At 53.9% G+C, this 26,326-nt stretch overlaps 12 protein-coding genes across 12 annotated transcripts; 4 read left to right on the forward strand and 8 right to left on the reverse strand. All coding sequences in view use genetic code 12, as the record gives it.

The window, feature by feature from the left end:
- Nucleotides 1-24: 24 nt before the first annotated feature.
- On the reverse strand, nucleotides 25-555 carry LODBEIA_P31410 (uncharacterized protein; the record flags this gene model as incomplete). The annotated part of the gene is made up of 1 exon (XM_066973219.1): nucleotides 25-555. One exon carries the CDS (start codon nucleotides 553-555, stop codon nucleotides 25-27), a length of 531 nt encoding a protein of 176 aa, XP_066830079.1.
- Nucleotides 556-616: 61 nt separating this feature from the next.
- Nucleotides 617-1,021, forward strand: LODBEIA_P31420 (uncharacterized protein; the record flags this gene model as incomplete). The annotated part of the gene is made up of 1 exon (XM_066973220.1): nucleotides 617-1,021. One exon carries the CDS (start codon nucleotides 617-619, stop codon nucleotides 1,019-1,021), a length of 405 nt encoding a protein of 134 aa, XP_066830080.1.
- A 121-nt stretch (nucleotides 1,022-1,142) lies between these two features.
- On the forward strand, nucleotides 1,143-2,412 carry LODBEIA_P31430 (uncharacterized protein; the record flags this gene model as incomplete). Its single annotated transcript, XM_066973221.1, has 2 exons — nucleotides 1,143-2,341; nucleotides 2,406-2,412. 2 exons carry the CDS (start codon nucleotides 1,143-1,145, stop codon nucleotides 2,410-2,412), a joined length of 1,206 nt encoding a protein of 401 aa, XP_066830081.1.
- Nucleotides 2,413-2,521: 109 nt separating this feature from the next.
- LODBEIA_P31440 (uncharacterized protein) lies at nucleotides 2,522-7,264 on the reverse strand (the record flags this gene model as incomplete). The annotated part of the gene is made up of 1 exon (XM_066973222.1): nucleotides 2,522-7,264. One exon carries the CDS (start codon nucleotides 7,262-7,264, stop codon nucleotides 2,522-2,524), a length of 4,743 nt encoding a protein of 1,580 aa, XP_066830082.1.
- Nucleotides 7,265-7,447: 183 nt separating this feature from the next.
- On the reverse strand, nucleotides 7,448-8,782 carry LODBEIA_P31450 (uncharacterized protein; the record flags this gene model as incomplete). The annotated part of the gene is made up of 1 exon (XM_066973223.1): nucleotides 7,448-8,782. The coding sequence occupies one exon, from the start codon at nucleotides 8,780-8,782 to the stop codon at nucleotides 7,448-7,450; it is 1,335 nt and encodes a 444-aa protein (XP_066830083.1).
- An 860-nt stretch (nucleotides 8,783-9,642) lies between these two features.
- On the reverse strand, nucleotides 9,643-11,241 carry LODBEIA_P31460 (uncharacterized protein; the record flags this gene model as incomplete). Its single annotated transcript, XM_066973224.1, has 1 exon — nucleotides 9,643-11,241. The coding sequence occupies one exon, from the start codon at nucleotides 11,239-11,241 to the stop codon at nucleotides 9,643-9,645; it is 1,599 nt and encodes a 532-aa protein (XP_066830084.1).
- A 79-nt stretch (nucleotides 11,242-11,320) lies between these two features.
- LODBEIA_P31470 (mitochondrial 54S ribosomal protein bL31m) lies at nucleotides 11,321-11,752 on the forward strand (the record flags this gene model as incomplete). The annotated part of the gene is made up of 1 exon (XM_066973225.1): nucleotides 11,321-11,752. One exon carries the CDS (start codon nucleotides 11,321-11,323, stop codon nucleotides 11,750-11,752), a length of 432 nt encoding a protein of 143 aa, XP_066830085.1.
- Nucleotides 11,753-11,757: 5 nt separating this feature from the next.
- Nucleotides 11,758-13,026, reverse strand: LODBEIA_P31480 (uncharacterized protein; the record flags this gene model as incomplete). Its single annotated transcript, XM_066973226.1, has 1 exon — nucleotides 11,758-13,026. One exon carries the CDS (start codon nucleotides 13,024-13,026, stop codon nucleotides 11,758-11,760), a length of 1,269 nt encoding a protein of 422 aa, XP_066830086.1.
- Nucleotides 13,027-13,183: 157 nt separating this feature from the next.
- LODBEIA_P31490 (uncharacterized protein) lies at nucleotides 13,184-15,259 on the reverse strand (the record flags this gene model as incomplete). The annotated part of the gene is made up of 1 exon (XM_066973227.1): nucleotides 13,184-15,259. One exon carries the CDS (start codon nucleotides 15,257-15,259, stop codon nucleotides 13,184-13,186), a length of 2,076 nt encoding a protein of 691 aa, XP_066830087.1.
- Nucleotides 15,260-15,351: 92 nt separating this feature from the next.
- On the forward strand, nucleotides 15,352-17,370 carry LODBEIA_P31500 (uncharacterized protein; the record flags this gene model as incomplete). The annotated part of the gene is made up of 1 exon (XM_066973229.1): nucleotides 15,352-17,370. One exon carries the CDS (start codon nucleotides 15,352-15,354, stop codon nucleotides 17,368-17,370), a length of 2,019 nt encoding a protein of 672 aa, XP_066830088.1.
- Nucleotides 17,371-19,224: 1,854 nt separating this feature from the next.
- On the reverse strand, nucleotides 19,225-19,722 carry LODBEIA_P31510 (uncharacterized protein; the record flags this gene model as incomplete). The annotated part of the gene is made up of 2 exons (XM_066973230.1): nucleotides 19,225-19,263; nucleotides 19,312-19,722. The coding sequence occupies 2 exons, from the start codon at nucleotides 19,720-19,722 to the stop codon at nucleotides 19,225-19,227; spliced, it is 450 nt and encodes a 149-aa protein (XP_066830089.1).
- A 38-nt stretch (nucleotides 19,723-19,760) lies between these two features.
- LODBEIA_P31520 (uncharacterized protein) lies at nucleotides 19,761-20,354 on the reverse strand (the record flags this gene model as incomplete). The annotated part of the gene is made up of 2 exons (XM_066973231.1): nucleotides 19,761-20,054; nucleotides 20,103-20,354. The coding sequence occupies 2 exons, from the start codon at nucleotides 20,352-20,354 to the stop codon at nucleotides 19,761-19,763; spliced, it is 546 nt and encodes a 181-aa protein (XP_066830090.1).
- Between the last annotated feature and the right edge of the window lie 5,972 nt (nucleotides 20,355-26,326).

Consider the following 26,326-nt stretch of genomic DNA (forward strand, 5'->3'; position numbering starts at 1 on the left):
CCAATCGTGTGAGGTCCAGGGGGGCTAGCACCCGCGTAAAATACTTGCTCCTATAGCCAATCGTGTGAGGTCCAGGGGGTCTTCAGCGTCATTCAATTTGTAGACTTTCTTAAACTTTGCAATGTCCGCTCTTTGGTAAAGTGCGTCGTCTGTTATGGGCACCACTGTGCCCAAAGACTGGGTGAACCGCTCAACTTCGATGGTGTTCTCCTCCCTGCCTAGTATTTTAATGATCACCGCACTGGAACACGCCTCCAGTATTCCAAACCGCTTTAGTGCTTCTGAGATCACATTAACAGGGCACAAGTTGAGCAAAATCTCCGCATTTAAGGTCCGCGTTTGCATCTGGTCCAGCGTGTAACTTTGCAAGCTATTGTGGATGCTGTGGTGGAGCTGCTCCAATGAGACGATGTACGTGGTGCTGCAAAAGCAATAGTCGTACTCGGGGTTAGCATCAGCGAGCTGCTTCTGTATATTGGCAATCGCGTCCTTGGTCAACCCATCCACCAAGAAGACGAGCACCTTGAACTGGGGAAACTGTGGGAACATCGCCATAGTGTGGTCTCAACAGTGCATATTTTTTTTTTTCCAACGCCAGAAACCGTTACCTTTATCAATGGCAGCCACGGAAGACGCTAGCCAGCTGATGGGGGTCACATTTGACTCCAATGGAACGACCAATCCATACCCGGAGGCTATTCTACAACAGTCAGGCAAGTCGAACAAGCTCTATTCTTCGCTACAGGGCACCACCCCGCAATTTATCACCGCAGCACCCACCATTCCAACGACACGATGGCACGGCTCCCACTTGGAAGCAGCACAGCGACGGATTCTAGAGAAATGGCTAGGTCAAACTGCAGGGTTGAAACAGGCACAGCTGAGTGTTTACGCTGCTCCCATTGGACGGGCGAACCGGCTCTTTGCATGGGCATCGAGTGACGCCTACGTCGAGTCAAAGCGACTACAGCTAAGGCTACAGCGGGGGAAGCGCAAAGAGCTGGAGCTGGAGGATCTGTAACTTAGAGTCACCGCCCGGTATGCGTGACGGCCCGGTAAAGTTGATGGAAAGTGCCAGTAGCCTGTAGTATATAGTTTTAACGCGCAGTGTTGAAAAAAATCTCATCTACCTCTTACACCAGATGATGTTCAAGGTACGCCACCTGTTACGAGTCCACCCCCGGTGCTACTCTACAGCACCTCCGATTCAAAGCACCACTCTTGCCAACGGATTGAGGCTAGTGACAGACTCCACCCCGGGCCATTTCAGCGCCTTGGGAGCGTACGTCGATGCAGGATCAAGATACGAGGACCCTTTGAGACCGGGACTCTCACAAGTCCACGACAGACTTTGCTGGAGGAGCACTGAAAAGTACACTGGCACGGAAATGACAAACACGTTGATGCAGCTAGGGGGAAACTACATGAGCTCGGCGCAGAGAGAGTCGATGATCTTGCAAGCGAGTGTCTTCAACAACGACGTGGGGAAGATGTTGGAAACCATCGCGCAGACGGTACGGTACCCGCAGTTCACCGACCAAGAGTTTGCCGAGGCCCTCCAGGCTGTGGACTATGAAGTCCAAGAACTACCATACAAACCAGAATTGAATTTAGCGGAGCAGCTCCACGCTGTAGCGTACAAGAACAATACCTTGGGGATCCCATTGTTTGCCCCGCGGGAGAGGGTGCCGTTGATCCAAAAGAAGGAGGTGCAGCAGTACCACCTACGCTTCTTCCAGCCCGGCCACATAGTCATTGCAATGGTGGGAGTGCCACACGAGCAAGCGTTGAAAATGGTGGAGGACAATTTCGGCGACTGGAACTCAGCTGGCCACAATATGGACAAGGGGGCCGTCACTTACACCGGCGGCGAGTTGTGCTTACCCCACGTCAAGCCGTTGTACACCAACCAGCCTGAGTTGTACCACATGCAGATTGGGTTTGAAACTACGGGCTTGCTCAGCGACGACTTGTACTCGTTGGCCACTCTCCAGAAACTTCTCGGTGGCGGCTCGTCTTTCTCCGCGGGTGGCCCGGGCAAGGGAATGTTCTCCCGGCTCTACACTCGGGTCCTCAACAAGTACCCCTTTGTTGAAAACTGCATGTGTTTCAACCACTCGCATATTGACTCGGGATTGTTTGGAATCACCGTGAGCTTGGTGCCAGAGGCCGGGCACTTGGCGCCGCAGATTATATCCCACGAGTTGGCCGAGTTGGTTGCTGAAAAGAACGGGTTGACCGAAAAGGAAGTCCAGCGGGCTAAAAACCAGTTGGCCAGCGCGGTGCTCATGAATGTGGAGAGCAAATTGGCAAGACTAGAGGACTTGGGAAGACAGGTGCAGTGCCAGGGGAAAATCACTACAATCGAGGAAATGGTTGACCGGATTCAAAATGTAACGGTTAAGGATCTAAGTAGAGTTGCGGAGAGAGTGTTGGTAGGTAAGCCGTCGGTTGTGATGCAGGGCGAAAGGGAGTCGTTTGGTGATGTTCTGGAGGCTTTGAAAACGCAAGGGTTGGGGAACTAGTTTGAGAGCTTCTCCTTTTCCATTACCAATAGTGTCTCCTGCAATTGATTGTGTTTCTCTTGCAACAACCTCAACTGTAGCTCTTTTTCTGTGTTTTCACTGTGTAGCACCTCGATGCTGCTCTTGTAGCGGTTGATCTTGTTTTGGTAATCAAAGTTTTCATCGTTATACCGCTTGCTCAATTGCGACTCATTGTCGATGCGCACTTGCAACGCAGCCACTTGGCGGGTTAGTGACTTGACCGTAGTTTCCGCGTCGTGTTTCTCCTGTAGTGCCAGATCTAGTGCACTGGACAACTCGTTCGACCGTGACTCTAGGTACTTGATCTGCTCGTTGCTGAAAAGCTTCTCTTGTAGATCCTGCACTTGCACACTGAGCTCCTGGTTTGTTTTCTTTAAGGAGTAGTTCTCCCCCTCCGCCACTAATAAATCATTCCTGAGCCTCTGCTGGTCCTTGTAATCAGAACTGGTGGATAGTTTCGAGAGTGCCAACTCGGATTGCATCAGCTGCGCCTCTTTGCGTTGGTTTTCCAAGTGTGTTTTCAAAAAGGCAGCCTCTGTTTTGGACTGGGCAAGCGCGGTGTGCAGGAGCTCCAACTCGTGAGACACTTTGGCCAACTCTTTTTCTAGTGTTTGTTTTTGTTCAGTTAATCTTGACTTTTCCCGTGCGTTTTCCTCTAGTATCTCTTTCATTCCCGCGAGTTGTTTCATGAGGGAGCCGATTCTCCTCTCATTCATGATCTTCGCACTCTCAAGCAGCCTGATGGTGTCAGTCTGTTCCTCAAGTCTTTGTTCTAGTTGTTCCTCCTTAAGACTCATCTCCTCTAGCTGGTTCTGTAGCTCGTCTCTGCTGCCTCTCACCTCGTCTAGATCAAGCTGCAACTTTTTGTTCTCCTTTTTTAGTGTTGCCTCCGTTTCCGCCTTATAGTGCAACTCCTGACAAAGTGTCTGGATCTCGTCTTTCAACTTTTCCGTCGCTGCTCGGTTCTCGTAGTTGCCAATGTGATATTCCAACTGACCGCGCAAGTCAGCAATAACCTTCTCTCCCGCACTCACCTTCCTGGTCAACTCCAACTGCACCTTTTCCAATTTCTCCGCTTCCCCCCTGGCCTCCCTCAACATACTCTGCAGCGTCCTTGCTTCGTCCCGCGCGAGTCGGAGCTGGCTCTTGGCCTCATCCAAGTCCCGCTTTGCCGCGGTTTCATGTCTCTTTGACAATGTCACTGCCGACTCGGCCAACTCTAGCTTGCTGAAGTACTCCCCGCTCCTGGTTTTATAAACGGAGAGCTCCAGCGTCAACTCTTTATTCCGTGACTCCAACACAGCGTTGTTCTCTCTAACTCTAGCTAGCTCCTCCTCATGCTTATCCATTGCCGCTTGAAAGCCCACCTGTTTCACCCGGTAGAGCTCCTCCTCGGACTCCCGCAAGAGCGATTTCAACCGCAACACCTCGGCCTTGGCGGTGTGCAACTCCTCCCGCAGCGCTTTCAACGACTTGTTGATGTCGTGGTAGATCTGGATAAAGTCGGGACTGATCCCGTGGAACGCGGTGGGTGTCTCCCGTGGAGGCTCTACCACTATCGGGGCTGTCTGTGTTTTGTTCAACTGCTTCTGCAAGTCTATAGCATAGCTCTCCGCTCTTTGCGCATTGCTCTGCTCTTGCTCTAGCCTCATCTGGAGGTTACTAATCTCCTCACGTAGCGCCTCAACGTTGCCTCCTCGGGGTTGTCCAAGTGCAAGCAGCCGCCGTTTTGGCGTCAACTCGGAGCTGCGCAAAGCTCTCTGCTTGACCGCGAGCAACTCCTCTCTCAATTTCGAGTTTTCAAACTTTTCCTTCCGCAAGCTTGCGCTTTGTTCGTTCATTTTGAGTTTAATATGGGCATACTCTTGCATGAGCTGCGGGTCCGGCGGTTGATTTTCTTTCTCAGTGCTGCGCTCGGTTTCAAGTTGGGAGATCTTGGAGGCTAGTGATGCATTGGTGGTGACATGTTTCTCCTGGAGGTTGGCATAGTCCAGCTTCAATCTCGCTAGTTGTGCCTCCATTTCCCCCAAAGCAGAGTGAAGTCTCTCATTCTCCATCGACTTTTTCTCTAGCTTGGATTTTGACAAGGTGAGTTTTTCCCTCGCCTCTGCTAGCTTCTGCTTCTGTTGTTTCTCTGTTTCCGCCAAACGCTTGAGACTGCCGGTGGCTGCTTCATGCTCCTTCTTCACCCTGTCCAACGCTTGTGTAGCCCCCTTCAACTCCACAGTCAACTTCTCCACTGCAGTTTCATAACCGGTCTTTTCCTGCATCTCACTCTCCAATCTGCTAATTATACTTACATGGCGCTTGTTCTCCGCCCGTAGCACCGCCAATGCCAGCTCCTGCTCTTTCACCACACTTTGACTCTGTTGCAAGTCGGCCACCACTGCGTCAAGCCTACTGGTTTCCATCTTCTCCACAGACTCTGCCAAGTATGGCTTGACGTGGAAAAAGAGTGCCATCCATGGATTCCCCTGGAGTCCCTCCAACCGTAGCATTGTTTTGGAGACGACCCTAGCAGCGTGGAACTGTTTGCTCTCCCTGGCAACTACCTTTCTTGTGGCATTCCCACGGATCACCCGCTGCAATTGGGTGAAAATCTGACCTAGCCGAGCGTCCCTCATCGCCTCCAACCGGCCCAAGACTGCGCTTTTGAAAAATATTCTGGTCTGTCCAATCTTGTACAAGTCTGGCTCCAAACACTTTAGTATGGACTCACATTGGCGCCGTTCCGGTTGCCCCGAGGCGTCCCCGAGAATGGCATACCTGCTGACAAACTCCGCAAAGGGGAGTTTGTTTGGGTACCCCGCCCTTGTGATCCTGATCCCCTCGAGCACCCCGTTGCACCTCAACTGGTCCACCACGAGTCCCCGGTCAAACTTGCCAGGGATCTTGTCCAAGTTCGGGAGTATGCACCGGACAAAGTGCGGCTTGGTAGAGTCGAGCTGCCGCATTAGCTCCCCCAACTGGTCCCTATGCTTCAGCGAAGCTGTCTTCATGAGCTTGTTTCTGGTTTTCAAGGGGTTCTCGTCATGGAACATCCCCCGGATGTACTCGTTGCTCGACTCCCCCATCAACTGGAGTATGCTTTCACTAAGCGGGTCGGTGTTTTTCTGCAACCAGCCGTCGACATTGTACTCGACATCCCCCGCGTAGTGCTTGACAATGAACCCGCTCTTGTACTTGTTTTCCGCAAACTTGGGGTGTTTTTTGTTAAAGTGGTGGCTCAATTTCCCCATAAACATTGCATCCGATGACTTGGGCATCATGCACTCTTCGTCGAGGAGCTTGAGAATCCCCATGGGCGAGCGAGACTCGATCATGTCTATGGTAGGTTGCAAGTCCCTACCAAAGTCGACATAATCCCACTGTATTTGCTCCCGCATGTACTCCTTCTGCTCCAAGATAAACGAGTGGTGGTTGAAAAACTGCTGCAACTTTTCGTTAGTGTAGTTAATACACAACTGCTCGAACGAGTTGGACTCGAAGATTTCAAACCCGGCAATGTCCAACACTCCTATGAAGTTCCCCGTGGACCCATTCAAACTGTCGTTGATCTTCCCCACGATAAACTGGAAGAGCTTTTCATACACCCACCGGGCAAAGGCGTCGATTGCGAACTTGACGTCGTCGGCGCGCTGCGATTTCACGACTAGTTCCCTCCCGGCCCTAACTTTTGGCCGGAGGAATGCATCGGAGAGGGAGGCCGGGGATACCCCCAAGAGCGCTGCTATTGTTCCCACGGGTGAGTCTTTGGTAAAACTGGCCTGCTCGGAGGTTTTGGAAGTAAACTGCAAGTTGCCCAAGTGCAACACCACGGCCAAACACGAGAATATCAACTCCTGCTCTTCACTGGTGAACCCAACAACGTCAAACGCGGACATAAGCAGGCTGAAGCCACCATCATGGGTTGTCTGTGCCAAGTACAGGTACTCCCCGTCCTTGCTCAACCCGAGCTTGTCCAACTTGTCGTATCCACTAAGAAACTGATAAAACACGTGGTAGTTCCTCTCCTTCAAACCCTGGCTCACCACCCGCGATTTTTCCAAAAGGTAGTAGTCGATGTGCGCTCCCGAGATCCCGCCCTGGTCGTCAAAGTAGATCTTGATAAACTTGCCAAACCGGGACGAGTTGTTGTTTTTGATGGTCTTGGCATTGCCAAAGCTCTCCAAGATGGGGTTCGCTTGTAGGATTTTGCTGTCGATACCGGTGGTGGCTCCCTTTGCGGACAAGTAGTGGATCACTCGTTTGGTGTTTTCGGTCTTGCCGGCGCCGGACTCCCCCGTGATTAGGATGCTTTGGTTTTGGTTCCCTCGCGTGAGCTCGGTGTAGGCTTTTTCAGCAGTGGCAAATATGTGGGGAGCATTGTCGCGGTAGCCACGGGCATCATAAATAGGCAACGGCTTGTACGGGTTCACCGCGACCAAGAACAACCCCGAGTATGTGTAAATCGAGTCCTTCGTATACCGAAGGTACAAATTGTACACCACCGAGGGCTCGTTCAAGTGGGTCAACTCGGCCATGTCATTGCACATGTCGAACCGCGGCGGGTTGCAGCTTTCCATCAGGCCCTGGTCGACCTCGACCGTGGACTCCACTGCTCCGTCTTTCCCCACAATGGCCACTTTGCACCGGCCATTCTCTAAATGCTCTGCAACATAGCCTCGTAGGAACTGCGACTGGTCGTTGTTGAGCCACACCCAGGCTCTGGCACTCATTGCTGGAGAAGGAGAGTGGTGCCTAGAGGTTGTTCTTGCCTCGATCTCGTTTTTTCCTCTGTCGTTGCCGTCTCGGGCGAGAACAAAAACAAACCAAACGCGTGAGGATAGCGTGGACTACAGCGTGGGCTACAGCGTGGGCTACAGCGTGGGCTACAGCGTGGAGGCTAGTGTTATCTGTATTTAGTTTATAGCAACAGGCGAATACCCAGCTACACAACTACTTCCGTACCGCTTCTTTCTGATCTTGGTGGCGGACCGCGGCGGCACTAACGGGTGGAAACTGGCGTGTGTCGGCGTGTTGCAGGAGGAGACAAACCCCCCGCTGTCGATGGACCGTTTGTTGGAAAAGACAGAGCACTGCGAGGTGGCCAGCGGCGGGGTTACCGGCGGTCCCGACTCGAAGCTCAGCGTGGAGGACGAGAACGACGGCGATCTGGGTTTGTAGTAGTACTCGTCGTGGAGCTGTAGCAAGATGTCGGCGAGACGTATGAGCCTGGCATCTAGCTGGACATTGTCTTTGCTCTCGCTGAGCTCCTGCATTACCAGCAGGTGGCTGGAGTGGTAGTTTCGCACAACCTGGATCACTCCCGAGGCCTGGTATTTTTTGGAAAGCACCTCTGTTGTTTTGTTCAAGTGGAGCATCAACATTAGCGCGGTCTTCTTTATCATGAGCAAGCTGGTGTCGTCGAGGCCGCTAAGGAACGCGCCGTGGACTGGCGGCTGCTTGTTTTCCACGTCGTCGTCAAAAGGGGCCACGGTGGTTTCTGTTTTCTCTAGCAACTGTTTCAACGCAGCGGCAGCTGTCGGAAGTTGCAACATTGAACACGCAAGCAAATGGGCAGTGATGGCAACTATGCTGGTCGGCACAGCCAAATAAAACTTATCGTATAGCGACAACTCGCAGAGAAACCGCGCCACGGCACCAACAGCACTCGCAGTGGTGTCGTCGAGGGGCCCGGAAAGGTGGCTCCCCGCGATGCTCAACTGCAAGCAGTCCTCCAACGTCGGGTGACCAATCGACCACTCCAATGTACCAAGGATGTGCATTTCCATCTGCACAAACATCTCCTCGTCGTAAGCGTGGCGGCACATGATGGTCAACTCTTTCAACGTGGGCACTCGCGACTTCTTATCCTCATACTTCCCCGCGATCCACAACGCCGTGCAGCCGACCAACTGGTAATGCCGTTTGAAAACGATCCTTTTGGCGCAGTACCGGTCGATGATGTTCAAGCATAGGAAGAGCGTTTGCGGCTGCAACTTGAAGCTCGAGTGGAGCTCAATGAGAAAGTCTATTAGAAACGGGCGCATGTACCATTGGATCTCGGGCTGCAAGTCAATCATCTCGGGGTTGGCAGAGGAGACACCCTCGAGCGTGGCCAAGGTCTGAACATACTCCTCGTGGTACTCCCCGGTAAGCTTCGCGTTGGCGTGGGTCTCAATCAACTCGTGGATCCGGTGGTAGACTCTAGGCCTGGGGTGCAGCGGCGGCCCATACTTGCAAACTTGCGACATGGCGGATGGCTGGCGAGCAATCAACAGTGGCTTCGGGCACCAGCGAGCTCAGCAAGTTAAATAACTCCAGCCTGGGTTTCCCTGGCTTCACCAGGGAATTCGGAGAATGTCACAAAGAACCAAAGGTGGTGCTTCCCGCGCAAAGAAAATCGTCCCCCCTGCCTGAAGCAGCTCTTGTTTTCAACTTCGCGAGAAAGAGTGGTGTCAAAGGAGTAAAAAATAGTAAACAGAGAAAATACGTAAAGCTGTTATTTTTTGTTCGACGCGTCGCTAAGCAAACAGTCTCCACGAGCAATGTGCAGATGGTTTCAATGGGGAATTGAGCAATGGTGCCCACTGCGAGGCGCTTAGTTGGGGGTATGAGCCAGACCCGATGGGCTGCGTTCACTCACAGCTCTGACTAGCGAAACCAGTTGGTTGTTGGTTCCGTGATAATATTGCACTCGTAGGGGAGAATTTTGGCTGGTTTGAGATACGCGTTTGCGCACTAAAATGTATATACCCCTTTGATTTTTCTGCTCGTGTTGAAAGGGAACGGCAAGGTACTTTTAGAGGTAAATTCAAGGTCCAGAAAACACAGTGAGCGGTGTTAGGTCAACTCTTAGAAGCCCTGCCCATTAGCGTGCTCCAAAGGACGCTTATAGAGGCAAGATATAGGTCCAGCGAGCTCTTTATAAAGGAACCCCTTTCGAGAGTCCCTGGCTTTCCGGTAGAAACAAGGTTCCACGTCTAAAGCTTGAAGAGGGAGGCTTCAGTAATCTCTGTAAAGAGGTACACCATCTAACCAAAGAGCAGAGATATGGAATTGCTTTCGAGGTGGTCAGCTATAGATAACACTACACTATCAACGATCTCATTCACTAGTTTGCGCCCTGGCCTCTACCCTGGCTCTCACTCTTGATAGTTTCATCCACCGATAGCAACAACGTGGCGGCCTCGGTGGCAGAGGCAATGGCGTTGATCTTGACTAGTGCCGGCTCCCAGACAAAGCTCTTCATGTTGTCGCCCACATTCTCCAGCTGGAAGTCCACCCCGTACCAGGTCTCGCCCTTGGCGTGGGCGCTGCGCAACTTGTTCAACAACTCGATCGCGTCCAACCCGGCGTTTTCGCAGAGCTGTCTGGGGATCACCTCGAGTGCCTTGGCAAACGCGGCGATGATCAACTGCTGCTTCCCGGCGATGGTCTTTGCATACTCTCTGAGATACTTTGAGAGCTCCATCTCGATCGCGCCCCCGCCGGCGACAACCTCGTGGTGCGCCACCGCGCGCTTGACAATCATGATCGCGTCGTGGAGCGAGCGCTCCACCTCGGCAATCACCTGCTCGGCGCCGCCACGCAAGATCAAAGTGCACGTCCGGGCCCGGGGGCAGTCCGTGAACAAATTGTACCGCTCGCTGCCGATCTGGACCTCTTCGAAAAGGGCGCAGGTGCCGAGCTCCAGCGGGCGGATGTCCGAGCACGTGCTTTGCAACTGGCCGCCCACGGCCTGCAACACACGGTCCATGTCCGCGGCGCTGACCCTACCGGCGCAGAAAATGTTCCGGTCGGCAAAGTATTGCGTGGCCAAGTCCCCAATAGGGAGCTTCGACAAGACGATGTTGGCGCCCGAGGCGGCAATAGAGTCGAGCTTGCGCAAGATGATCTCCCACTCGGCGTCGACTATGGCCTGGTAGTCGCCAACGCGGTGCACCCTGACCTCGGCGTTGTCTCTTTCAGCCTTCAACTCCAACTCCACGTTCAACGCAAGTATCTTTGGGTCCTTGATCTGCTTTGGCTGCTGCTCAAACCCGGCATACGAAAACGTCTTTTTAAAGGCAACGCCGTTGACAAACATCGACTCTTCAAGGGCGCCCCCGGGCACCTTCTTGATCCCGATGCGGCTCTCGTCCAAGTCGTCCGGGTCGAGACTCCTTACTGCATCGACGGCCATCTTTGTGAAAAAGGCCGAGTTCTGGCTGATTAGTTTCGACGACATGGCAGTGGTGGCGCATTTCTCCAACATCTCTTGGTCCCCCTTGTTGGTGTCCACCGCCAACTCCTCAATCTTTTCAATGCACAACTCGCTCGCGAGACGGTAGCCCTTGGCAATCAAGTGGGGGCTAACTCCGTCCTCGATAAAGCTCTTGGCTTCCTTGAGGAGCTCCCCCGCGAGGATCGCCACGGAGGTGGTGCCGTCGCCCACCTCGGCATCCTGCGACCGCGAGATATCCACGAGCATCTGCGCCGCAGGGTGGACAATATCCAAAAGCTTCAAGATCGTGGCGCCGTCATTGGAAACAGTGGTTTTGCCGTTGGACGCGACGAGCAAAATGTCGGAACCGTACGGCCCAAGCGTGGGCTTCAATGTGTCTTGAATCGCCAAGCAGGCATTGATGTTGGCGATGATCTGGCCCTTGCCCTGGGACGAGTCGGTCCCCTCTTTCAACACGACAATCGTGGGTGTCTGGTTGAAAGCCATGGTGGTGGAAGAAGATGATGGAAGAAAAAAAGAAAATTTTGAGGGCGCGAGAAATATGAAAATCTTCACCACTTCAGCAATGAAACAGTTCATACAGGTCAGGTACAGGTCGGTGTCAATGGCCGGAGAGGTCCACTTGTCCTCCCGCAGAGTGATGCGCAAGATCCAGCAAGGCCGGGCCAGGCCCGCTATATTCTACCAGTTCGACTCCCTAGTAGAGCTCAGCGATGGCTCGGTCATTTCGAGGAGGTCGCCCGCACCCAAGGATGAAATCCGGATGATCAACGATCAAAGAAACAGCGTGCTTTGGAACCCGCACAGGGCCGACTTGGACACGTTGGACTTGACTGCCACGGGCAAGATTGGCAAGTTCAAAGCCCGGTTTGGCCAGTTTGGTGGGGAGCAACACGAGGGAGACGAGAAATTGTTCAGCTTGATGGCGGAGAATGCCGAGGAGATCACCACTGGGAAGTTGTATGATAAGAGAGCAGACTACAAGCGGTTGAAATAGGGCGTTTAGTGTTTTAATGTGGTTTTGAGGTACCCCTCATGGTCGTGGAAGTGTAAGAACTCTAGGGTGGACGCGAGGCACCACCCGGAGCGGCGGAGCTCCTCGATTGCCCACCGTAGCGACTCTCTGTCGCGTCTCTGTACAGCCTTGATGGCGATGGTCTTTATACAGTGGACTAGACTTGCAGGCGCGAGCCTCACGCGGAGCCCCACGCGGGGCGGTTTCTGGTAAAGTCTGTTTGATTGGTGGAGGTGCCACGACGAGTCCCTGAGGATGCCGATGAGGCACCGGATGGACTCTTTGAGGTTGGTCTCCGAGCGGACCATCTCAATGGCAAACTGCTCCAACACGGGGTCGCCCGCAAGGCGGTGGAGCTGGCTGAGGAGGTCTTTGTTCCCTGTATGTTTGAATAAAGTGAGGCACCCCCATTTCGAAACCTCAATGGGGGTCCTCTGCACTAGCTGCCGTGCTTGGTGGGTCTTGCCATCCCAGATCAACCACTTCACAGTCAAGTCCAACTCTCGTGGCGTCGTCTGCCCAATGCTCCCGATGATTGCCCGCGCTCGTGCTCTGTCGCCCCCGTCGATAAACGCCTGTAGCAAGTCGCAGCGAGCTGACCTTGACAAGGGCGTCTCGAGGGCGCTCACCAACAGCTCAAACCTTGCTGGGTCGCGCCTGGCATAGAACGAGAGCATGTAGGAAGTCAACTCGGGGGAGTTTCCAAGCTGCGGGAGTTCGTGGTGGACTTCCTCATCATTGTGGTGGCACCGGAACACCCGCACCAACAAGGCGGCAACCTTTGTTGAGTCCACGAGGTGCTTCGCCAACCTCCACGCCTTGATCGCGGCAATGCTGTTGCCATTGTCGGCGTTGACCTTGAGCACTGAGGCAACAGCGAGGGTCACTTTCTCGGGCCCGAGCAGCTTGATCTCCCCCCACAGGTGGAAAAACAAGTGGTTGGCGTAGGTGTTGCCCACACTGTGCGAGGCAAAGTACTCCAAGCACTGCACCGCCACCGCTGGTTTCACCTCCGGGTACTGCTGCAACACTTGCAACACGCAGTAGGCGTTCTTGGCAAAGTACCGGGGGCTCGAGGCGCATGCGACTTGGATGAGCCGCAACGCGTGGGCCGGCAGCGGGCTGTACCCGCTGCGTTTGCTTTGGAGAAGGAGTGCTGAGGCCCGGGGGATCTGGTTTCTGTCGATTAGCAGTTGCAACCGTGGCTCCACTCCCACACTGAGCGTCCTTTTGATAGTGCGTGTTACTGACCTCATCGTGGGTGATGCTGGAGAGGTTTTCAGTTTTGGAAATTAACAGGATCGATATAGTCGCACTACTCTATGCACTAAATGGTTTCTACAAGTCTTGAGCAAATGTCCATGCCACTGCTTTATAGTGAGCTTTTTACCTCCCCTTTTTTGTTCAACGCCATTACATAAACTTACAATCGCCCAAGCCAAACCCGTACATCACCTTTTCCACGTCTTTTCGTATATCCGCCCAGTCCTTGCGCCGCTGGACAAACTCGTAGATCTCCTCCTGATTGAAGATCCCGTTGAACTTGGACAAGTCGCTGACCAACCGGCCGATCGCCTTGGAGTCGTTGCCGCTGATCAAGTACACGTTGCCGATTTGTTTTAGTGCCAGGAAGAGCGGCGCCACCACGCGCTTGTTGCTGCGGATGCTCCCCATGACGACCTCGAAGTAGAGGTTCAAGTCGGCTATCAACGTTGGTGCGCCTATCATCGACACCGTGCGGCCCTTCAACACCTTAACCACGGTTTGGAAGAACCGCTCGGCTAGTTCCTGCTGAAAGACGTCCACCACCGAGCCCTCCGCGCTGTCCACGAGGAGGTTCATGTTTTGCGAGAGCACCTCGGTTGCCCTTTGCGCTGCCTCGGTAGGGCCCACACTGGGGGAGCCCAGTGCGGGATCGTATTCGCTATCGTGGAGCCGCTTTGTGTAGATGGTCTCGATTTGATGCACCAACACCTCGATCCCTATGTTTAGCCCCTCGGCAACGTTTGTGTCCACTAGGACTTCCAACTTGCGCACGCTGTGTGTCAGGGACACCTCTTTGCAGAACCGGTCCACCATTTGGATGATGGTGTCGGCTGTGTTTATCAAGTCAAAGAACAACACCAACGGCTGTCCCGGGGGCTCCACCGAGGAGTATGTGGGCGACTTTGGGTTGCACGATTGTAGAAACGCGAGCGCACGGTCAAACCCGGGCCGCAAGTGGTCGCTGCCGACGGTGTCCATGACAAAGGTGATTATCTCCTGCTGGGACTGGGCGGCGTCGCTGCGGAGGGTGTGGATGGAGTAGTCCTGGAAGTTGGACAACCGGGACAATGCCGTTTTGGCGTCGTCGAGGAGCCCCATTATGGCCTCCGGAGTGAACGGCTCCACGGGAGCCACGGGCGGTGTTGGGGTCTCCTCCGGCGCCAGGAAAACACTCTTGAGGCTGGAAAGGATGGTAGACTCTGGGGTTACACTCACCACCGGCGGTTTCTTTACCTTTTCCTTCACGCTGGAGACTTGCTCGCGGATGTACTCTGCGGCAAACGGAGCAAACACCATGTCCAAGAGCTCGCGCTGGTAGGACTCGTGCGGCTGTGCCAACTGCGGAATCATGGTGGTGGCGAGCCGGTGGTACAACTGGGGCACCACAGAGAGGTAGGTGCCGTGTTCCTTGGCCTCCACGATCGCCAACTGTACCGCCGTGGCCACTAGCGTCGACATGAGCTCCTCGCAGACCTTGTACATCATGGAGAGGTCAGCGGGGAACGCTGCGTGGACAATATGCGAGTGCCTCCGAAACTCCAGCGTGAGCGCAGCAACTAGCGTGTCCACGTCCTGCGCCTCTATGTTTCCCTGGGCCATCTTCTGGAGGAAAAAGTCCACCAACACCAGCTGGTTATCCAACGCGACGAGGATCTCGGCAAACCGTTTAGTTGTAGGGTACTCCTCGAGGTCAAAATGGATCTCGATCTCGCGCAAGACGGCGTTTTCAAAGATCTCGAGCAACTCGCAGAGCTTCCCGTGGGCATTGCGTCGGGACTCGGGCAGCAAGTCGGCCCTGTTGTAAGCCTGCAAGTTCTTCAACATCCGCATCTGCTCCTCGGGTGTGTGAAAGTCCTGGAAAATCCGCAACCGGTCGTAGCTGTTGCAGCCCACCAAGTCGTAGTAGTACACGCCCAACGCCCGGTGGATCTTGAGCACTTGGTACCGGGCGTTCTTGGCCAGCCGGTAGACGTAGTCGAGGCAGGTGAGGGGGTCCCCGAGGTAGTCCAAGTGGCCCCCTCGTATTGTCTCCTTGCTGAGCGCCACGGCGTTGTCCCAGACGCCCATCTTTTGGAGAAGGGAGACCCATAGCCGGGGCTCGAGGGTGGCCTCATACGCGGATCTTGAAACTAATCCGAACACGAGGAGGTCCCGCACGGGGAGGAAGCTGGCGATCCGGCGGGCGATGGCAGAGGGGATGACAGCGGGGGTGGTTCGAGGCATGGTGGAGGAGGTGAGGTGCGCGTATACAAATTTTTCCACCGTCCATCATCATAAACCCAGGCCCCTGGTCCCAGCCCCTGGTCCCATCACCGATGCGATGGTTGCACCCCAGTGTCTGGTTTGTTTGTTCTCGATGCTTGAGTCTGGCGAGGCTGCGCCAGGCGTCCCTTTCCGATGCCATCGCCTCCTACATCGCCGCCACTGTCTCGGCGCAGGACGTGATCTCGCCCATACAGCCATACATCAGGCACCTCCCGGGCCTCACCAAGCAACTACAACTATGTCTCGACCCGCAGAACAAGGCCGCCGCCATTTTGGCCTCCCCCGTGCACCTCCTCCACCCGCAGGTGTACCTCTACACCGAGCCGCTATGCACTGACGCCCACTCACGAGGCGTGCTCCTCCAGCGGTTGCTTTTCCACAGGTGCTACCCCCAGTGCTGGGACTTGTTCGTGCGCGGGAGCTTGAGCGACGTGGATGAGCTTCTATCGGCGGTGGCACGGATGTCCAACCGCTGCGCGGCGGTGGACTTTGCCTTGGCGATGCCCGACGGTTATGAAAACCGCTCGTTCGGCGTGCAGGTGTCAAAGGCGGTGGGGTATACGCTCGGGGTGGACCCGGGGAGGCTCAAACTGGCGTGGCGGGAGTTGCAGCGTGTGGCCACGGCGGAGGAGGTGTTGGCGAGAGCGCCACAAGACCCTCCGTTGCTCGGTCTTAAACGAGCCATGCAGGTGGCCAGGGACGATGAGACTGCCGCCGTGTTGGCCCACTTTGAGGATGTCTTGAGGGCGCCCGGCTGGGTCACCTCGGTTTGTCCCAGCTTTGACCACAGCACCACCTTGCGGGAGTCCCCGGCCCCCGAGCTGTTGCGAGGCGCCCTCGCCTCCGTGCTTCGCCCCCCGGTTGCCCTCGCCGACGTCGATGTGGTCTACTTGATGAACGTCGGGGTGGACCCCTTGGCGGTGCTACGCGTGTACCAAAAGTCCCCCGCGTTGGTGAACAAGCTCGTGGAGAGGGTGCTAGAGGGAAGCGACGAGGACGTGCGGGAGGCGTACATCTTGGCCGCACCTAGGCTAACCCCTGGGGTAGCCTCCAAGTGCCTTTCCAGGGTGGCCCCAGGCTCCTCGATTGTCCCGTTGCTCAGGGCAGTCCCAGATATTAATGTCGTTGAGGTGTTGGAGGCGTTGGAGCTAGACTCCAAACAGTACATGGAGCTTATTAGGCATTACCACCGCCACCCGCGGGTCTCCCGGTTCTTGATTACCAACTTCTGCAAGCTGGGGCGGGTGGAGGAGCGCCACCTAGTATCCCTCGCCTCCACCCCCAATGCCGCCCGAGGGTTTCTCCTCGAGCTCCACCGGTCGGCGTTGTGCCGGGCGCACCTACTATCCCCCACGCTCCTCCTCAACATCGTGAACGCGCTCCTACAGCTGCTATCACCGGGAGTATCACTAAAGCAGTCGCTCCGCGCAATGGCCACCACCCAGAGGTCCCTCTTGCACAACTCCTTTCGCTCGTTTGCCCAGGCGGTGTCGGTGCTAGAACCCAGAAGCCTAGCGCGCGCGCACAACCTCATCTTCCAAGTCCTCCACTCGCCTCAGTTTTTTCTTGCCGCCGACCCGCAGGCCGCCGCATATTTATACAAGGCCATTGCCTATGATGTGTTTCGGTTCGTGGCGAGGAAAGAGAACAGGTTGGCGGTGTTTGCCGAGATCCTCCCCCACGTTGAGCCTGCCTACTGGGCGCGGCACTGGCACCTCTACAGCGTCGTCGCCAGCGACGTGGCCGCCGCGGGGATGCTCTTGCAGCAGCACTGCGGCCGCAAAATGGAGCTCCGTGGCCAGTTCCCCGCCATCGTGCGGGCGATATTGCACCACCGCGAGTTGCCCATCGACAAGCGAATCGCACACTTGGACGCCTTCCTAGCAACGGCGGAGCACCTCGACTACCCGTTCACGCTCAAGGCCAAGTCGTGCCACGAGATTCTCGCCGAGTTGCAGCGGGGGGGCGGCCATACCCTGGTGCAGTGGGTGGCGCGCCTCGCCAAGCGGAACCGCCACATGCGGCGGGCGTTGCAGCAGGTGAGGGAAAGAACCCAGAGGCTGCTATAAGCGAAGCGCAAAAGCGCGGCCCACAGGCTCTACTTGTTTTCGTGAATAGAGGGGGCTGCAAAGTCCGGGAGAGTGGGCTGAGCGCTCCCCCTAAGGGGCCGCTAACTTTGGCTGGCTCCGCAAGCTGAAGTTACCTCATTGCACTCCTGCAGTTGTCGCTTCAAACTTTGAGCAGTGAATAGAGGGAGTCCGGGAGCTCACCATCGACACTGCGTTGGTTGAGGTCTCTAGCCTCCAAGACTTGGAGACTTGAATAGAGGGTTGGTTTTGAATCCTGATACTTGTTACCACACTAGTAGCTTAAACTTGCCCGGTTTCAACGGGGCTGGCTGTAGCTAATCTTGGCCAAGCTCACATTAAGTCTTTACTTTCAAAACTGTAGCGTGTAGAGGTATCTAAGTCTGGAGCGAGTAGTGACTTGACTGCTCCCCAAAATGATACAAACGTACTTAACCTCTAGAGCTCGTACCACTTTGTTCTGACATCGCCATTGTGTAGGGTGCACATGAACACTGAACTTGTCTTTACGACTGACCATGTGTACCATAGCTTCTTCTCAATGCCAGGGGGGCCCAGTTTAGAAACTGAGCTTGGTAAGGTTACTGCTTAGTCCGGTTTCAAAGGTTGCCGAAACGAGAGAGTTGCTGGAGGGTCGCCCAGTTAAGCAACTGAGGTTGGTGGACTCTGGTGGAATGTAAAGTTCCAGCTTAGCCCGGTTTCAAAGGTTGCCGAAACTAGAGAGGTGCTAGAGGGTCGCTCAGTTTAGAAACGGAGGTTGGTGGACTCTGGCGGACTGCTTAGCTTTGCTACTTTCAAAGGTTGCCGAACGTGAGAGTTGCTAGAAGGGGGCGCCAGTTTAGAAACTGAGTTTGGAGGACCCTGGAAGTCCGCTCAGCTTTGCTACTTTGCCCGGTTTCAAAGGTTGTGGAACTAGAGAGTTGCTAGAGGGGGGGGAGTTTAGAAACGGAGCTTGGTGGACTCTGGAGGTATGTAAAGTTGCCACTTCGCCCGGTTTCAAAGGTCGCGGAAACTAGAGAGTTGCTATAGGGGGCGCCAGTTCAGAAACTGAGTGTGGTGGACTCTGGAGGACTGCTTAGCTTCGCCCTGTTGCGGAGACTAGAGTGCTGGGCCAACATTGGGTCACCTTGCTGCTCAGTTGAACTTTGCGAAAGTGTGTAGAGGGCGGCTTTCAACCAGTGTGTGAGTCTCAGAGCTGACTCAAACTTAGACCGACTTCAGCAATGACCAAGGCCGGCTGAGAGTTGACAAGCCTGGCCCCAGCGTGGCCAGTTCTGGCTCAGAGCTTCAACCTTGGCAGTTACAACGGTTGGCAGGTCTACACTATTACATGGTGTATATTCAATCTCAGTGGAGCGGTCATTGTTCACTCAGCGTCCTCTTCAAAATTGGTCGATTGATTCATCGCCGACTCTTGGACCGACCTCTAGCTTTGTCCAACTCAGGAGATTGGGCAACCTGCTATTCTCAATGTTAGCACACACATTCTCCTTCCAACTTACAACTGAGAGCATGAGGTGATCATTGACTTAGTAGTGAACCTCATCACGGTTAAGCCAGACTTACAAACACTAGCACCTCCAGCGTGGCTTGTCTAGCTGCCGAGCTTGGTGCAGCTGGCTGCTTCCTCGCGGTTTACCCCTTCAATTGGAGGAGGGGCTCTCTCAGCTGAGTCCACTGTAAGAGGCACTGGCTTCTACTGGTAAGTTTCAGAGCTGAAACGCGCTTGTAACATAGGTGCTACTATACCTCAGACATCGTATTTCAAGACGGGGCCTATGTAGTCTATCCAGCGCCTCAGAGTATCTTCCTATGTAGCCGATGCGCTCCACCCTGTCACCAATTCTTCTTCTTGCGCATCCGCTGGTTCGTAAACTGCCGCAGTTAGTATCAGCTCTCCACCGTGTCTCGATCTTTACATACCCAGACTCTCACCTGCAAAGGAGTGATGCCGCACTTCTCCGCGAGGAGCTCCCTCTCCTTCTTGTTTGGAGCCGACTTTCTGTCAAACGCCAGCTCGAGCAAGTACTTTGCTCTGTCACTCAACCGTTGTCTCGTTTGCCTCGGTTTGCCCTGGGAGTCCGCATTGGTCACCGCAATGGACACTTTTCTCATCGCAAAGTGAGGTCTTGCGGCGCTTACCACCGCCGCCTCCTCACAGCTGTACCCCTTGAGTTTCTCCAAAGTCGCCGGGAGCTTGCCCACGCTCCAGGAGACACACGGGTTGATCATGTTCAACGCGGTGTCGTCGCCAGAGTCGCCGACCCCAAGGGCCTTGTCGAGCTCCCCGAGGCTCCGTAGCAATGCCAATCCGCTGTCCAATTCCAGGTTCATGGTGAGAAAAGAAAAAGAAAACTGTTTATTCCGGCGCGCTATCTAAATATATCCTCAGTCACGATCCCCCAGCGGCAATTAAGCGCACCCTTAACCTGAAACAGTGGCGCTGCACGTTTCTTTTGCACCTTTTTAGCAGGGTTGAGTCTGAACTTGAGCCTGGTGCCTCCCCCTGTGGCCGCGCGCTTACTCGGCTGGAACAACTCAGTGTAGCTCAAGTTTGCTGTAGGAGCAGGGGCGAACATCGACTGCTTGCGGTCGTGCCAGATCGACTCGAGGAGGGAGAGATACTCAAAGTACAGCTTGAACGGGCGGCCGGCCGCAGCCCAGAGCTAGAGGAGGTTAGTAGCGGAACAACTAGACATGGCCTCGGTACATACACTTGCTGCGCTTTTGGAAACCAGCGTGAAGTTGGACTTCTTCTCCCGCATCATGCACGAGAGGGCGCCCCTGGCAATGACAAAGCTGTTGCGCGAGCGGAAGGTGTTCTTGGGTGGGGCGCCGTCAACAAAGGTGGTGAACCCGGTGGACCTCACATTGGTGGAGCTGGCAGGGAAGGACTCGGCGGTGGTGAGGCTCTTGACGCCGCGGGGCTGCCTGGGGCTGGTCTTGGGGAAGCTGAAGGAGTACATGGTGAAGCGAGGGGGGGGAGAAAAAATAATTTCTGAGATATTTTCTGGGGTTATAAAGGGGGGCGCGCTACCCTTGTTATTAACTCTAGTTTCAAACGTGGTAGCTGAGCCCCAGCCAGCCGAGAAAGCTGCTTTAGGTTAATTGAAACGGGCAGAGCTCACAACGACAACAGGGAGCACTAGTAGTCTGGAGCCGTGGCAAACGCTGGTTTACAGAGTGAGACTCTAGCAGGCTGAAACAGTCTACCTCAGTTTGGGCAAGTTCAACCAGTAAGACAGGCTTAACTCTCAACTAGCTTAAGCTGGTGGCTTCGTTGACAGACCACCCAGTCTAGTCCAAGTTCAACCGGTGAGAAGACTAGCTCTCAATCTCACTGAGCCGACTACTGTAGTTCCAGGTTGGACAGTGTAGCCAAGTTCAACCAGTGAGAAGACTGAGCTCTCAGTTCCAGACTGAGCCGACTACTGTAGTTCCAGGTTGGACAGTGTAGCCAAGTTCAACCAGTGAGAAGACTGAGCTCTCAGTTCCAGACTGAGCCGACTACTGTAGTTCCAGGTTGAGCAAGTTCAGAGAGACTTAGCTCTCAGTTCCGAACTGGTGACTTGGTGACCAGACCACCCAAGCTTGAGCAAGTTCAACCAGTAAGAAGACTTAGCTCTCAGTTTACAGTCTGAGACTTCTCTGGTCAAGCCCACCCAAGGTTGAGCAAGTTCAACCAGTGTAAGAAGAGTTGACTCTCAACCAAACTGAGCCGAGTAGCCAAGATTGACCAATGTAAGTACAGACTTAGCTCTCAGTTCCAACTAGAGCCGAGTAGCCCCAGTTTGAGCAAGTCCAACCAGTAAGAAGACTTAACTCTCAGTTCCAGATTGAGCCGAGTAGCCCCAGTTTGAGCAAGCTCAGCCAGTAAGAAGAGTTGACTCTCAGTTCCAGATTGACCGACTAGCCCAGTTTGAGCAAGTCCAGCCAGTAAGAAGACTAAGCTCTCAACAAGACTGAGACTACTCGAGGTCAAGTCTCCCCCAATTTGAGCAGTGTAAGACTTAACCCTCAGCTCCAGCCTGGTGGCTTGGTTACCAAGTGTTGTGTCTTCGATGTCAACACCCTCACCTCCCCCACGCTGAACCAAGAAGCTGGAGCCAGTGTCTGAGAGCTAGTAGGAGAGTGGCCCGTCCACGCTGAACCAAGAAGCTGGAGCCAGTGTCTGAGAGCTAGTAGGAGAGTGGCCCGTCCACGCTGAACCAAGAAGCTGGAGCCGGTGTCTGAGAGCTAGTAGGAGAGTGGCCAGTCCAAGCTGAACCCAGGGTCCAAGGAAGATGCTGAAGGTGGTAGGACTGTGTCAAGGAAGATGCTCGAGGGAGTGGAACAGTGTCAAGGCAGTAGATGGAGCTTGTAGAACAGTCAAGAGTCATGATTCCAAACCAAGGTTAGAGCTGGAGCTGGAGAGTAGTGTCAAGAGTGTCAACTCCAAACCAAGGTTAGTGGAGCAGTCAAGTGTCAACTCCAAACCAAGGCAGTAGCTGGAGAGCAGTGTCAACTCCAAACTGAGGTTAGAGCAGTAGCTGGGGAGCTGTGTCAAGAGTGTAGGTGGAGGTGGTAGAGTGGTCAAGAGTGTGAAGGGGGAGGTAGTAGTCAAGAGTCAACCACTCAAACTAAGGCTGGTGGAGCAGTGTCAAGAGTCAACTCCAAACTAAGGCTGGAGCTGGGGGGCAGTGTCAAGAGTGAAGCGGGAGGTAGTGTCAAGAGGGAAGCTGGGGGGGCAGTTCCAAGAGTGAAGCTGGAGGTAGTAGTCAAGAGTCAGCTCCAAGCCAAAGCCAAGAGTCCAAGCTGAACCGAGAGCGTGTAGTCAAGAGTGGAGTCCAACCTGGAGGTGGTGGCAGGAGTCCAAGCTTGTGGCCAGGGTCCAAGCTGGAGCCTAAGGTAGAGGACAGGGTCCAACCTTGAAGTGGTGGTTAGAGTTCAGAGTTCAGAATCCAAGCTGAACCAAGGTGGAGGTGGTGACCAAGGTCCAATCTGGAGTGGTGCCCAGAGTCCAACCTTACCAAGAGTCAGAGTCCAAGCTAGAGTCCAAGCTAGTGGAAGAGTCCAACCTGGCGCTGAGTCCAAGCTCAAACCAAGAGTCCAAGCTCGTGTCCAGAGTCCAAGTTGAACCAAGAGCCCAGAGTCCAAGCTGTAGCCAAGAGCCCAAGTCTAAGAGTCGAAGCCCAAGCTGTAGCCAAGAGCCCAACCTGAAGTCAAGCTGCAGTCAAGAGTGGTGGAGCCAAGAGTCCAAGCTGGAACCAAGAGTCCAAGTCCAAGTTGAACCAAGCTGGAGACAGGAGTTTAGGGTCCAAACTGTAGCTAAGAGCCCAAGTCTAAGAGCCGAAGTCCAAGCTGTAGCTGAGAGTCCAACCTGAAGTCAAGAGTCTAGGAGTCAGAGCTGGAGTCTCAGGGTAGAGTCCAAGCTAAAGCCTGTGTCCAGAGTTGAAGCTGGAGAGTCCAAGCTGAGTCCAAGGTAAATCCTGGAGCTTCTAGTGGAGTGTTGGGGAGTCAAGTTGGAGCTTGCAGCCAGAGTTCAAGCTAGTGCCCAGAGTCAAAGCTGGAGACAGTGGAGTGGTGACCTGAGTCTAAACTGAAGCTGGTGCCAAGGGTCCAAGCTGAACCAAGGGAGAAGCAGTGAGCCTGGAGGAGAGTGAGCAGAGTTCAAACCGGAGACAGTAGTAGAGTGGGCAAGTCCAAGCTGCAGCAGTGAGCGGGGAGCAGTGAAGTAGTGGTTAGAGTCCAAGTCCAAGCTGTAGCGAAGACAGAGCTTCTAGGAGAGTGACCAAGGTGGAGCTTGAAGTTGGAGTCCAAGCTGGAGGTGGAGTCCAAGCTGGAAGTGGAGTCCAAGCTGAAGCCTAGGGTCCAGGTCCAAGCTGTGGCCTAGGGTCCGAGTCCAAGCTGTAGCCTAGGGTCCAAGCTTGAGCCAAGTCCAAGCTTCAGGTAAAGCAGTTCCAGTGAGCTAGTAGGAGTGGACAGAGGTCAAGGTAAGGTGAGTTCACCAAGCTGAAGCCAAGATACTGAAGTGGTTATGGTCCAACCTGGAGCAGTGAGGAAGTGAGCTTGTGGCAGAGTCCAGAGCACAAGCCTAGGCAGTGGAGTGGTGAGCAGTGAGCAGTGGGCAGAGTCCAAGCTTGAGTGGTGGCTAGACTCCAAGTTGAGCCAAGGTAGAGGACAGAGGTCAAGCTGGAGGAGAAGTCCAGAGCCCAAGCTGGAGCGGAGTAGTTTCAGTGAACAGACCAAGCTGAAACCAAGAGACTGGAGGTGGGTCCAAGAGTCCAACCCCAACCGCAGGGAGGGGTCATGGGATCAAGGAAGATAGTAGAGAAAGTAGGACTGTGTCAAGAGTGTGAAGCTGGAGGTAGTGGAGTAGTCAAGAGTCAACTCCAAGCTGAGGCTGGAGCTGGAGCCCGGGTCCAAGCTGGAGCAGTCAAGTAGTTCCCAGAGTCCAAGCTGGAGCCCGGGTCCAAGCTAGTGGGCAGAGTCAAGCTAGTTCCAAGGTCTACGCTGAGGCCAAGGTCGAAGCTGGAGGTGGTGCCAAGAGCCCAAGCTGGAGCAGTGGAGAAGTTTAAAGTGAGAACCGAGAGCCTGTAGTAGTAGTGGTTAGAGACCAAGCTGGAGCTTGTAGCCAGAGTCCAAGCTAATTCCAAGGTCGAAGCCGAAACCAGTGGAGTGGTGTCCAAGTCCAAGCTGGAGCAGTGGAGTGGTGTCCAAGTCCAAGCTGGAGCAGTGGAGTGGTAGTCAAGGGTGGAACCAAGATTCTTAGAGCCCAAGTCCAAGCTGGAGCTAAGGGCTAAGGACCAAGCCGAGCCCAAGTCTACAGCACAAGGTAAGGGAGGGTGAGGTCACCAAGCTGAAGCTAGGTAGAGAGTCCAAGCTGGTGGTGAGAGTCGAAGTCCAAGCTGGAGGTGAGAGTCGAAGTCCAAGCTGGAGGTGAGAGTCGAAGTCCAAGCTAGCACCTAGGTCGAAGCTGAAACCAGTGGAGTGGTGTCCAAGTCCAAGCTGGAGTCCAAGCTAGAGACTGGAGCAGTGAAGCAGTGTCTGGAGTCCAAGCTTGAGCTTATAGTAGAGTCTCCAGAGTCCAAGCTGGAGCAATGCCCAGAGTCGAAGCAGGAACCTAAGGTCCAAGTTGAACCAAGGTAGACCAAGGCCGAAGCTGGAGCAGTGGTTAGAGTCCAAGCTGAGGCAGTGGAGTGGTGGTTAGAGTCGAAGCTAAGGTCCAAGCTGGAGCTTGTGTCCAAGGTGGAGTCCAAGGTGGAGCCCAACTTGAAGTGGAGTGGTGAGCAGTGAGCTGACTCCAAGTTGAGCCAAGGGAGAGTCTGGAGTAGTGAAGTACAGTGTCGAGCCCAAGCCTGGAGCAGTGGTTAGAGTCCAAGCTGGAGGCCAAGCTGGAGTCCAAGGTCGAAGCTTGAAGTGGTTACCAGGGTCCAAGGTCGAAGCTTGAAGTGGTTACCAGAGTCCAAGTTGGAGACAGTGAAGTAGTTTTCAAAGTCGAAGTTGAGGTTGAGGTCAGGGTCCAAGTTGAGGTTGGTAGAGTAGTTTTCAGAGTCGAAGTTGACCCCAACTTCACTATGTTAACTATGGCCAACTTCACCTCTTCCTAACTCCACCAGTATCCACCTGGACCCACTTTTGAGGCTACAGGGTGACTCGTGGAGGCCTGCTCTATACACTAGGAATGTGGTTGAACCCTCAACTTCAATTTTTCACCTACTATCGACCCTCCCTCCGGTCGGGTCATGACCCCCAACTTCACTATGTTAACTATGTGAAGTCTTAACTATGGTCCAACTTGGACCCACCCTAACTTCTTCAATTTCGAACTTGACCTACTTTTGAGACTATGGGGTTACTGGTGGAGGCCTGCTCTATACACTAGGAATGTGTTTGAACGCTCAACGTCGAAACTGCGCGAACTCATTCAGTTCTCAAGTTCATCTAATTCTGAGACCACAGGGTTACTCCTGAGAGTCTCAACTATACACTAGTAAGGTAATTGAACCCTCAACGTCGAAACTGCACGAACTCATTCAGTACTTCACTTGAGTCAATTCTGAGACTATGGTTCGACTCGCGGGGGCCTCCTCTATACATTAGAAATGTATTTGAACCGTTTTGGGCAAGTTTCAAAAGCTCACTAACTACTCCTAACTATGGACTCTTAACTATGGGAACTTCACCCTTCTCCAACTCACTCAATTTTCACCCCCACTTAATTTTGAGAATATAGGGTTACTCACGAGAGTCCACTCTACCACTCAGGAAGTTGTTTGAATGATTTTCAGCGAGTTTGAAAAGTTCAAGAGAGCCGCAGTGTTAACTATGGGGCAACTTTGAACCTCTATAACTTCCTCAATTCTCACCCCCACTAACTTTTGAGAATACAGGAAGACTCGTGGGAGCCCAGGCAACACATTAGAGTGGTGGTTGAAGTGTTTTGAGCGAGTTTGAAGTCACTAACTATGGCCACTAACTATGGACTCTTAACTATGGCCTACTTGGGACCTCTATAACTTCTTCAATTTTCAAGCGTATCTAATTTTGAGAATACAGGGTGACTCGTAGAGCCTCAAACTAAACACTAGAAGTGTATTTGAAGTGTTTTCAGCGAGTTTCAAAAATTCAATAGAGCCCCGGTGTTAACTATGGGGAAATTTCAACCCTCTCTAACTCCTTCAATTTTCACCCTTATCTAATTCTGAGACTACGGGAAGACTCGTGGGAGTCCCTACTACCCCTCAGGAAGTTATTTGAACCGTTTTGAGCGATATTCAAAAGTTCACTAACTATGGACTCTTAACTACTGTTAACTATGGTGACTTAACTATGGTGACTTGGCACCTCTCTAACTTCGTCAATTTTCAACCTCTGTTAATTCTGAGACTATGGGGCGACTACTGAGAGTCCCCTCTATACACTAGAGATGTAACTGGGCCGTTTTGAGCGAGTTTGA

Source organism: Lodderomyces beijingensis (genome assembly GCF_963989305.1).
Source record: "Lodderomyces beijingensis strain CBS 14171 genome assembly, chromosome: 4".
Taxonomy (NCBI): domain Eukaryota; kingdom Fungi; phylum Ascomycota; class Pichiomycetes; order Serinales; family Debaryomycetaceae; genus Lodderomyces; species Lodderomyces beijingensis.